Below are 12,742 nucleotides of genomic sequence, written 5' to 3'. Positions count from 1 at the left end.
TTAAGTATTTATAAAAAAAAATCAAGCTTCAAGTAAAAGATAAAAAACTGAGTAGCAGCTAAAATAGTTGAGATAGGATGTAGTAATTCAAATATATATATAATATTCTTGTAAGACAATTTAGTCGCTTATGAACGTCAAATTATTTATATTACATTTTTTAACTACCGTCCAATTCAGTATATAGATCCAATTAGAAGAGCTCATTACTACTAATAATATGTATCTCTGTAAAAGGTTGAATTTTTCTTGAATTTCAGCTATACTTACATAAAAAAAAAATTGGCCAGTCTCTATTCGGCCATAATTCCAAAAAGGATTCCACTCAAAATATAAACAAAGGTTGCGTCAAATAACGGCAGAGTGAACCGATGCCTTTGCCTAATCCAGAAGTACGCGCATAACCAAAATGGTTTCAACATCGAAGATTACATTCCATCTGGCACATAAACCCGTCCCAAGGATTACGCCGAAGTCCATTCGCCTACATATTTACTACTATATCGACGATAACTGTCTTACATTATGGGCAGCCAGAAACAAATGTCAATACTATAAAAAAAATTGGTGGAATAAATATAGCTGTATAACTGTATACATCTTGACCTCTTTCTTGTGATAAATCTAAAGGAATAAAGTTGTTTTAAAAATAAAGTTATTTTTAGGTATTTTTGTTTGGACGCGATATTAAGTCAACATTGTAAAAAAAAGAAATTGGCTGTATAGACATACATCTTGACCTCTTTCTTGTTAATGATAAATCTATAGAAATAAAGCTGTTTTAAAAAATAAAGTTATTTTTTAATATTTTTGTTTGAACGCAATATTAAGTCAATATTGTACAAAAAGCAATTGGCTGTATAAATATAGCTGTATAGATGTATACATCTTGACCTCTTTCTTGTTAATGATAAATCTAAATTAAAAAATAAGTATTTTTGTTTTAATGCGACATTACTTTTCAATAACAAAACTATCACGACTGTAATCGCGTATGGGGTATTCAGAGCACAGTAAGTCCAATGTAATACAAAAATAGTTAAATAATTTCAATTAAAGCCTAATATAAAACTACTTGTACATTAATTTATATTAATATTTATCATCTAATTAATTTATCTAGGTATACATATACATAAAATTGGATTGTCTGTTTGTAATATTGAAATTAAATTTTATTTTTCTAAAATAAAAGTAGCATAAGTTGCTCCTTATTTTATCCCCTTAGGGGTAGAATTTATCAAAATCCTTTCTTAGGGGATGACTACGTCATAACATCTACGTGCATGACAAAGTTCAGCCCGATCCGTCCAGTGGTTTAGGCAGTGCGTTGATAGATCACTACGTCAGTCACCTATGAGTTATATATATTTAGATGTCAAATAAGTGTGACGCAGACGAAGTAGCGGATCAGCTTATCAGCTAGTAATTTAATATAATGATTCTCTTTAGAGCTTGTTTTTCAGAAGTCGATTGTTTTTTATTACATATATTTTTATGTTGTTCCATTAAACTGTACTTTAGAAATGAATCTTAAATTTAGTGTAAGTATGTAATACTATGATCAAGTCGTATTCGTCAGGCGGAAGTTGGCCTTCAGCCGCTCCATAAGTCCTTCCTTTGGTTTGGAGTGCCATCTGCACTCGCCCCCTATCGTCCGGTGAAGCTGTAAAGGCCAGCTGCGACCAACAACATCAGAGTAATCCGAAAAAAATGTAATACTAAATTTTATATGCCACATGACCTCAGATCTTTGTAAGAAAAGCCCCGAGGGTCTCCTAATGACTGAGCAAACTCTAGCGAATAAAAGGTACAGATATAGCCAATTAAGGAATGAGCCCATACAAAGCTTTTTGGGGAGCGATTACAAAGTAAACACATACCCTTTCTGAGCTTATGGTTACGTTATCATCATATGGAAACTGTACCGTTAAGTGTTTTTTTTATTTGTGATTGATTTACGTTTAGTAGCAAATATATCTCCTATTAAAATACGAGTCTTTTTTAAATTTAATTAGGCAGAATATGTATTAATAGTGACTATCAGCATATGCTACTCCATGTTTGTAGTAACGAAATAATTTAAGTCAGCACAGACAAGTAAACAGAAACAAAAATTAAGTAATTTTGAATTGCCAGTGTTCAATTCGGAGGGCTATTTACAGAAATAGAAATGATCTCTATTCAAATAAACTCAATGTTGCAAACTTTTTGTACATTTTTATATATATGTAGTTTTGTACCAATTTTATTTTTATTGTCACATTTTGCCTTGCTACAGTTTGTACTCGTACCTTCTTTATTAAGTATTTACTATTTTCAATCCATTGCTTGATTTATACTATGCATAGAGTCCATCCATACTGTCGCCCACACTCAATATAAGCACTTTTGAATAGTCATACTTTTTTATTCTACCACTCATCACAAGAAGAACGAGCAAGAAATTGCGTGTTGTTTTTTGTATAAATGATATTTTGAATAAAATAGTAGGAGGCATGCGATAATCAACATAGAAACTGCTACGCACTCATTCTTTGTAATCTGTTAGACCAAGATTATGGTTGCTGTTCTGTTAACAAACTTTGTATGTAAATTTATATTTATGACAGACTCTCCGGGGATGGAAACCTCGATAACAATTATCGTCTCGTTATCTCTCGAATTAATTTTTAATAGATGTTCTAAGGCGTTGAAATGGGAGACGAAAAGGTATATGGAAGTATCGTCATTTTTAAAGCTAGAAACTTAACTTTAAAACTTATTTTTTATGCTATTGAATAAATATAAATAAATATGACATTCAAAGTTTGTAAAAAAATTACCCTTAAGATGGTAAAATAAAATAAGGGGTGAAAGTTGGTATGGAAATTCGTCATTTTTGAAGATGTTTTCTCTGACTTTTTTTGGTTAGATTTTTTTTTTATTTGGTTAAGGTCACTATTCAACGCGGACGAAGTCACGGGCCTAGCTAGTAGGTTTATATATATTATATTAGGCGCTATTATTGAAAAGGCAGCTTGAATCTACAGATGCAAAAATATATTCTTTTTTAATTTGCTACTACGCAATTTAGTTCGTATCTTAAAGATAAAATTAAAAGTAATAATAATGTTGGCAGCTGGTAGCAAATGTTCCAGAACGTTTCAAAGTTTACAATTAGTCATAATTGAACTTATTACACTTTACCTAACTAAACTCGTTCATTATCTTTGCATAATTATGATAAAGGTTATTCGTCCGGTCGTATAGGTTAAAAAAATATACTTGACCGAGTTGGACTTTGTGTAAAGTCATCTGATTACTTACTATGTTATTTAGTATTTATAACTATTATAATACGGGAGTCTTGTATATATATATGTAGAAAATGCATGCAAAATCTCAGCCCGATCGGTTTAAAATTGACAAATTTTCATACAAACTTTCATCCCCTATTTTATCCCCTTGGGGGTAGAATTAATCAAAATCCTTTCTTAGCGGATGCCTACGTCATAACATCTACCTGCATACCAAATTTCAGCCCGATCCGTCCAGTGGTTTGGGCTGTGCTTTGATAGATCACTATGTCAGTCACTAAATAAATAACTCTTTATTGTGTACACATAAGAAACAATAAGAAAATACAGTAAATAGTAAAGTGGGCAAAAAGGCGATCATCGCTATAAGCAATTTTTTACCGACAACCTAGAAGATAGGACTTATGTACATAGAATGGGTAGGTGGCACACATAAGACACTATTTACTATACTACTAAATATACATACATAAATTAGGTATATCTATATAAGGCCTCCCCCAAAGATCTCCACGACGATCAGTCCTGCGCCGCTCGCATCCAATGCCTTCCAGCGATCTTCACCAGATCGTCGGTCCACCTTGCTGGAGGCCTTCTCACGCTACGTCTTTCGGCCCGCGGTCGCCACTCGTGGACTTTACTGCCCCAACGGCCATCTGTCCTACGAGCTATGTGCCCTGCCCATTGCCACTTCAGTTTTGCAATTCTTCGGGCTATGTTGGTCATATACATGCATATATCTATATATATATATTTATAACTCAAAAGTGACTGATATAGTGATCTATCAACGCACAGCCCAAACCGCTGGTGGTTAGTGTATTGTTCCAAATTTGAATTTACAAATAAATCTGTATTATTGTAAACATGTACAACATATATTTGAAACGAATACGAGTTGAGTTTCTCGTCAGTTCTTCTCATCTCGAAATTATTCCGAACTGACGGTAGATTTGACATATCATAAGAGTCTGTAATATGCCTACACGAATAAAGATATTTTGAATTTGAATTAAAGTTCTATAACGAATCTGTTGACCTATTTAAGGTCTACAGGTACGATTCCCAAATAATACCGTGCAACAGCGCGGGGGTGAGAGGGGGGTGGAACGTAAACAAATCCATTGTTTGCATATTTAATTTACGTTACAGTTGAGAAATCTGGCTCATTTGAATTTTATGATTTTCGTCTACTTCCGTTGTCGGTTCAAACAGTTTTCTTAATAAACCGACGAATAATAGAGCGAATCGTTTTTTCGTAGAGTTTTTTTTTGTGCAGACTCGATATAGTAGTGGTTTTATAATTTAGAAAATATGTAGTACTAGCTTTTGTCCGCGGGGTGGTATTTATCAAAATTCAAAATCCAAAAATCATTTATTCATGCATTTTAGTTAATTTATTACCCCGTCCAGTTATATAGGGGAACTGGAATTTATCAAAATCCTTTCTTTAAATGGGCATGAACAACTATTGCCTACGTCATAGTGATCGTTTAGTGAGTAATAGGCTTTGCTCAGTAAATATGATTTAACAGATGTTTTGAATTTATTTGAGGGTAATTCAACATATCCCTTGGTATCTTATTGTAAATTTTTATCCTATTCCCATAAAAGACCTATTAACTTTTTCTAAACGATACTTCAGGACAGCAATTTTGTCTTTAAATCTTGTATTAATATTATGAATATTGCATACAAACTTTCTTATCCTATCATTTAACTTTATGCATGCAAACTCTCAGTCCGATTGATTTAAAATTGACAAAGTTTCAGAAATTAATCAAAATCCTTTCTTAGCGGATACCTACGTCATAATATCTACCCGCATGCCAAATTTCAACCCGATCCGTCCAGTGGTTTGGTCTGTGCATTGATAAATCACTACGTCAGTCAGTCACCTTTGAGTTATATATATTTAAAAGATTGAAACTTAACGCGTATGAAACCGCGGGCACAGCTAGTATATCTTATATTTCCAATGAATATGAACAGTCAATTTGGTAATCATTAATGCGTGAAATTTCGTTGTTATATTCAGTCAAAGAGGTGCTTCAATTAATTCTATACGTATCTCTTTATACAATGTTTAGTACATATTAATGAAGCATCAAATATACATGTTTTTGTATAACAAAATCAAATTGTTAAAATATTTGACGGCCTTGGTGGTCTAGCGGTTATTCACGGTCTAGCGGTGGTACACTTTTTTATTTTCGATGGTCGCGGGTTCGATTACACGGTACACACGTTTTTATTCATATGTATCGGTCTGGTTGTTTTATGGTATTTGTATCAGACGTCTAGTACCCATAACAGAAGCTCTGCTTACTTTAGGACTAGATAGATAATGTTGTGTGAATAGAATAGAATAGAAAATAATTTATTCAAATAAACTTAATTTAAGCACTTTTGAATAGTCATAACAATTTGTTTTTTATCCGAACGAGTGGTAACTCGTTCGGAAAGCTGTCCCATCACAAGAAGAACGAGCAAGAAACTTGTGTGATGCTCGAATCGTCCAAGAGTATTATTATGAATTAAAGTAATATTTTTTTATTAAGATGACAAATATTTTTTAAATTGGTATGTGTTTGTTGCTTTAATTGTCCACCTGATGGTAACTGGTGACCGTCGCTTACATACATGAACAGAACTAAAGATTTCCCGGTCCTTTTTTACCCATAACCACTCATGGATTACCATTCCAGGCGTCTAAGTTGTCATACGTCTTATCCTGTAATTTAACCTATAAATATTTATTGTTATATTGTATTTCAATATTCACTAGCTACTCGCCCCGACTTTGCATGGATGTACATATCTTATGCATATATACCTTCCTCTTGAATCGCTCTATCTTTTGCTAAAATCTGATTTAAAATTCATTACATAGTTTAAAAGATCTAAGCGAAAAAATACCGGAAGCGATTTCACTTCATACTACGTAAAGATAAATAAAAAAGTTAGTTCCATAACAAAAAGACTCGTTTAAATACTGTTTTTTTAATTTTTTTTTTGCAGGGCTTCTGTACATGTAAATGTATACATTTATCACGCATTGGCCAGATCCTAATAATTAAAAATCCATAATAATTAAAAAAAAAAACAATAATATTTTACCATAGACCATAAACAAAAACAGACCATAATAAACAGAGTAATTCCGTAGCAACACTTGCCTTATCGCAAATCCAGACATAACAGTTCGTAGCAGCTAGTTAATTTAAAAAAATAAAATAATAGCGCCCATAAATCACGTTTACGCATTAGCATTTCAAATATGGCGGAAAATGAAATGGCGGGAAAGTGGAAAGAAACGTTTTAGATGTTATTTCACGCAAAAAGTCCCGTATTTATTGCCTAATACTGTGAAATGTACACACCAATCCCACTACGAAGATTATGTCAACGAAGTTTAATGTTTATTTACGTTGCAATCATTAATCATGCAGAATATAAGCATAGAACCTAATTTTATAAGTAATTATTTATAACCAATTGTTGCCCGCTTGAATTCAGTTAAAATTAAATCGTTCAAATAAAAATCCACTATATATACGTGAAGCATAAACTATGTGCCCATTTTTACGAAAACGCGGATAGAGGAGTACCAAATTTCACACTTATATAGTATACTAGCTTTTGCCCGCGGCTTCGCTCGCGTTAATTTATCCCCTTAAGGGTGGAATTTAATAAAATACTTCCTTAGGGGATGCCTACGTCATAGTAGCTTTATGTATGCAAAGTCTCAGCCCGATCGGTTTAAAATTGACAAAGTTTCATATAAACTTTCATCCCCTATTTTATCCTTTTGGGGGTAGAATTAATCAGAATCTTTTCTTAGCGGATGCCTACGTCATAACATCTACCTGCATGCCAAATTTCAGCCCGATCCGTTTAGTGGTTTGGGCTGTGCGTTGATAGATCATTACGTCAGTCATCTTTGAGTTATATATATTTAGATATAGAGAAGGATTGCAGGCTGACATTTTTTATAATTAAACATAAACTCAATAAAAAAAATTACACATATTAACACGTATTTGGCACACACATAGAAGTTTGGTTTTTAACAATAGAGCCTTAGTAATGTTCAAACTTATTATTTAAATTAATTATGGTCGAATTTCAACCACTAGGTAATCAACAGTTAAAAAGAAACTTTATTCATGTAGGTATAACAGACTGTTATGACAAAAGAATGATTTCCAGAACGCATCGCGTTGAAGTAGTGTTTTATCGATAGAAATGATTTATGTTACATTCATTCGATTTTACATTATCATATTTTACAAATTCAAATGATCTTGTATTGCAATTGCATTACAAGTTTAACAGAAACGATTTCATAGCATATATTAATTTTTATTTTATTTATTTATTTATATCATTTCATATCATATCACATAATTAGCCAACTGATGACCACGTGATGATTTACCAGCAATAGGATCACTATTTTCCATGACTAAAAAAAATCCTTGCCATCGCATCATATTAGAAAATATTCAAATATACATGCACAGATAAAATACTTCATGAAATAATGGGGATAAATACCGTGGAAATGGATTGTAAGTAATGTGGATTAATAACCCCATTTCTAGCAATGTATAGTCGACCTCCACGCGGTTCCTCCTGGAAACTATCGTGATATGTTTCTGGTAAACTTGTCACGAAGACCTAACTGACTTGAACTTGTTCATCTTATCATACTCCACTGATGCCCCGCCAGCATGTATGGTTAGCGCAGGCGGGTGCACCAATTATACAGCAAATAAAAAAAGTAGGTAGATACTAAGTAACACTGATAAAATCTAGAATAAGACCCAACAATTGTGTATAAAAATGTACAAATTACTCAACTAATAGATATACATTGAGACCAGCCTAAAGATAGAGCAAATAAAATAAAAACACTCACCCAAGTCCTCATTTTCCTCGACCCAAGCCGCTTGACTGATGGCACTGTCCACAAAAACAGCCAAAATTAGGACACTGAACGCGACCTTCCCGCCAAAAGCGTCCGCCATCTTGAATTCACTGGCGCATTGTCATTTTGTTGAGTACATTATGTCTATAGTTTATGACCACTACATTCATTATAGAGTAAGTTTACCTGAAAATAAAACAAACATTAGTCAGTTTAACTATTTATAAATGATATCTAACGAAGTAGACCCTAGCGGGGACTTCGTCCAAACTTCTCTCACATCAATATGAGCTTTTGGTTTATCAAATTGTCAAGCTGGACCGCAATTGCCCTTTACAGCTTCACCGAACGATAGGGGGCGAGTGCCAATAGCACTGCAAACCTACGGAAGGACTTACGAAGCGGCAACTTTATGGGCAAATGTAATTTATTTTGATATGATCAATATATGTATAAATCCTTATAGATATTATAAATGCGAAAGTAACTCTGTCTGTCTGTCGAGCTTTCATGGCAAAACTAATGAAATTTGGTACACAAATATTCTAGACCCTAAGGAACGACATAGACTTTACAAATATAATATATGCATGTGCTAAATTCAACGGATTATTTCGTTCAATGTTTTTGTACGACAATAATAGATAATTTTTCACCATTCCCCTGTCTGTCCATCCCTATGTATGCTTAAATATTTAAAACTACGCAACGGATTTTGAAGCGGTTTTTTTTTAATAGATAGAGTGTTTCACCAGGAAAAAATTTATATGTATAATAAAACAAAGTCCTATAGCTAATATTACACAGTTCATATGCATTATATCTATATAATAAATGTTTAATTCATTCAAACTTGTATAAAAAATTTGTCCGCAAACTAAATAAATTTTATGAAGACAAAATTTACCACTGTGTCACAGTATTCGTATTTATGCAGCCGACTGTACAAATATAGGCACGTGCTCAATTCAAGGGATTTCTTTTTGTTTCCGTTTCTGCAAACACATTTGCACTTCACTAGTCTTGCAACGGATGGAAATGCGCAATGAAAATAGATTTGCACCTCGTTCAGCCATAAAAAGAACTGAAGTATTGGCTGTGCATTTTGAAACATTTACAGGCCTGTTCATGTTTGATGATGTGTCAATCATAGCGTTCATTAAAAGAAGTCGTCATCTCAATGAGATATCGCTGATTAAATGCCAAGGGACATCGACATCAAAAGGAGGAAGGGGACTGTTAGTAAAGGGTACTAGGACCCCATTACTGGCAATGTACCCCATTAGCACTATAGGCAATGTCATCTTAACTTCGTCCACTGGCACCATTCCATTATCATCCAATAAAAAAATTGGACATATCGCTGATTAAATGCCAAAGGGCCACAACGAAAAAAAAAACTGAAACTATTTTATTTCCAAAAATTAAGTAATAGTTATAACAACAAATGGGTACTGCTCGTCCAATACAAAATATTGAGATTTTTGGGAATGACATTTTGTAACTGTCATGATCGTTTGAAAGGGAGCAATCTTCAGCTTTTAGTTCTACATAAAGCAAAAAAATATTTTTTTTTATCTTAGATACCGTTTTAGGAAAAAAAATATTTGTTTCTTTTGCGTAGTAGCCCTTTGGCATATAATAAGCGATATGTCCAATTTTTTTATTGGATGATAATGGAATGGTGGCCAGTGGACGATGTTAAGATGAGCATGAGGTCAGGTTCGTTAGCCTATAGTGCTAAACCATTTCTTTTCCAGGGGAAACGGCGTGGAGGCCGACTTGCAATGGTATATTGCCAGCAATGGGGTCCTAGTACTAGTCCTAGTCCCTTTACTAACAATCCCCTTCCTCCTTTTGATGTCGATTGAAACGGTTAGCAAGTATAGTATACAAAGACTCTAAAGAATTTGTTTAAATAATACAAAAATATTACAATAGCATGTAACAGAAACAATTACATTAGCTTATATCACCAGGAATTGAAAATAATAGTTTCCAGGGGGACCGCTTGGAGGTCAACCTGATATGGTATATTGCTAGCAATGAGGTTATTAATCACGATTGGGGTAATCTAGATTAATACATTATTGTATGTATTAATCCAGATTACCTCAATCTGATATTACGGGCTCTCTCAAATCACTCCTAAATATGTTGTACCCACTCACAGGAATTGCTCCACCAGATGTTGTGCGAGACAGAAAAAAATTCAAAGTTTTATACTGTACAAGGAATCAAACCCGCGACTATCGCATAAAGGCGGTGTACTAAACCGCTATACCACCGAGGCCGTTAGTAAATTAATAAGACTTGTAGATACAAAACCGGCCTAACGTTCACAAACACACTCAAATGTATGTTAATACCCCGTATCACTGTCCGGCAGCGACGCGATATTTGCATTGTATTGAATACGAGGGGGTCGGAATGGGGCGCCCCTGGTGGTGTCACTTCAATTTATTTATTAGTTTTTCGTGTCGAAATTTCAAAAATAAAACTTTTGACACGTTACCCCTCAGGTTACGTGATGGAAAATAGGTCATATTGCGAATGAAATACAGTACAAGACCCACATTCGATGTGCATATATAACATTTCGAATACCTATGTATACCATATAGTTCTCTAAATAATAAAATGCATCAACTCAAAAATTAGATTTTTTGGAAAATTAACTCAGACTTAATTTTAAAGTTCATTTCGAAATTTTTATTTATATCCATTAAGGCAGTTTAATTATTTCTAGATATTTTTTGTACGGATGATAATGGAATGATGCACCCGCCTGCGCTAACAGTTTACGCTAGCGGAGCACCAGTAGAGGACGATAAAAAGAACGGATGCCCACGCAAACAACTATGTACAAAGTGTACATACAGGTAGAGTATTGAGATATAAAACATGTCTCAGAACCGTAACTGCTTGCCGGTAGACATAAACGAGAGAGGGATGCCTACGCAGACATTTTGGACAAAGTATACCCATAAGCAGGCTATTGAGACATGTAACATGTCTCAGTACCCTACGTGCTTTCCAGTAGATATAGGCGAGAGACAGATGCTGCCGCCGCAGATATTTTGGACAAAGTGTACATACAAGCAGGGTACCGAGACACATAAGATGTCATAGTAACTACTACTACTACATGTCTAAGTCCCCTGCCTAAAACCGGTAGATATAAGGGAGAGCGAGAAATGCCCACGCAAACATTTTGGACAAAGAGTACATACAAGCGTGGTACTGCGACACGGAGCATATCTCAGTACGCTGCCTGCTTGCCGGTAGATATAAACGAGAGAGAGAGAGAGATGCCCACGCGGACATTTTGGACAAAGAGTACATACAAGTGTGGTACTGCGACACGGAGCATGTCTCAGTACGCTGCCTGCTTGCCGGTAGATATAAACGAGAGAGAGAGATGCCCACGCGGACATTTTGGATAAAGAGTACATACAAGCAAGTTACTAAGTCATGCAACATGTCTTAGTACCCTGCCTGCTTGCCGGTAGTTATAAGCGAGACAGAGAGAGATGCCCACGCGGCCATTTTGGACAAAAAGTACATTGTATATACTTTTTGTCCAAAATGCCCGCGTGGGCAGGCAGCAGGGTACTACGACATGGAACAATTACAAATTTCACAATGCAATACTCATTGTGAAATTTGTAATTAATTGTGTTCCTGTAAAATCTAAAATTCATAAGCAAATGGTACTTAATTTAACACAAGAAATAGAGAGAGAGATATTGTTCTTACGAAAATAATACTATAATGTTAAAGTATATGACGTCTGCATTGATTGTGAAGATCATGCAAATTGTTATCCCTACCTGCTTCCGGTAGATATAAGCGAGAGAGAGAGTAATGCCCACCTATAATTTTGGACAAAGAGTTAAACACAAATGGCGAATGTCTCAGTACGGAACCATCATTTCGGTAGATATAAAGGGATATTATCTGCTTGCTGTTAAAGGAAAAAGATACACATCTTTCTCTCGCCGATACTTTGAATTATGCAGATATTTTGGACAAAGTATCTGCGTAATACAGGCAGAGTTTTCAGACATGTCCCAATACCGTGTAACCTGTAAGCGATAGAGAGGTGGCCCACGCAGTCATTTTTGTACAAAGTGAACATTCTTAAACATTGTGTTACATTTATATTGAAACACGACAAAGAGAAATAATAAGTCCCTAATTCAGAATTAGACACAGTTTCCTATTATATTATTTAAACTCATAATCACATCACCTACGCAACATCAAAGATCAGTGTTAAGGAAAATGTCTAATTGCTAATGTTAGTCAAATTACAAGCAAGACAAAGCAGTTAAATTAATTCGAATTCATCATATTTCTATTCTTTCTTTCCGTTTTAATATATACAAAATAAATAATTATATTTTAAGTTATATTTTAAGGAAAATTCCTGTAAATTAATCATATAAATAAGAACCACCCCTACTCTGGTATTCTCTGCACTACCCATGGCTGTATAATAGATAAC

The 12,742-nt window shown here is 34.3% G+C and overlaps 1 protein-coding gene across 1 annotated transcript in view; it reads right to left on the bottom strand.

Moving 5' to 3' along the window:
• The window catches only part of LOC131846391 (hemicentin-2-like), a 179,869-nt gene that overhangs the window by 147,813 nt on the left and 19,314 nt on the right, over positions 1–12,742 (bottom strand). The window contains exon 2 of the mRNA XM_059195668.1: positions 8,224–8,418. Coding sequence (XP_059051651.1) covers positions 8,224–8,332 — 109 coding nt within the window. The 5' untranslated portion in view covers positions 8,333–8,418. The remainder of the gene's footprint in view (positions 1–8,223; positions 8,419–12,742) is intronic.

Source organism: Achroia grisella, unplaced genomic scaffold (genome assembly GCF_030625045.1).
Source record: "Achroia grisella isolate CSIRO2021 unplaced genomic scaffold, CSIRO_AGI_Agris_v1 utg511, whole genome shotgun sequence".
Lineage (NCBI taxonomy): Eukaryota > Metazoa > Arthropoda > Insecta > Lepidoptera > Pyralidae > Achroia > Achroia grisella.
This window is presented reverse-complemented; position numbering and strand designations above follow the sequence as displayed.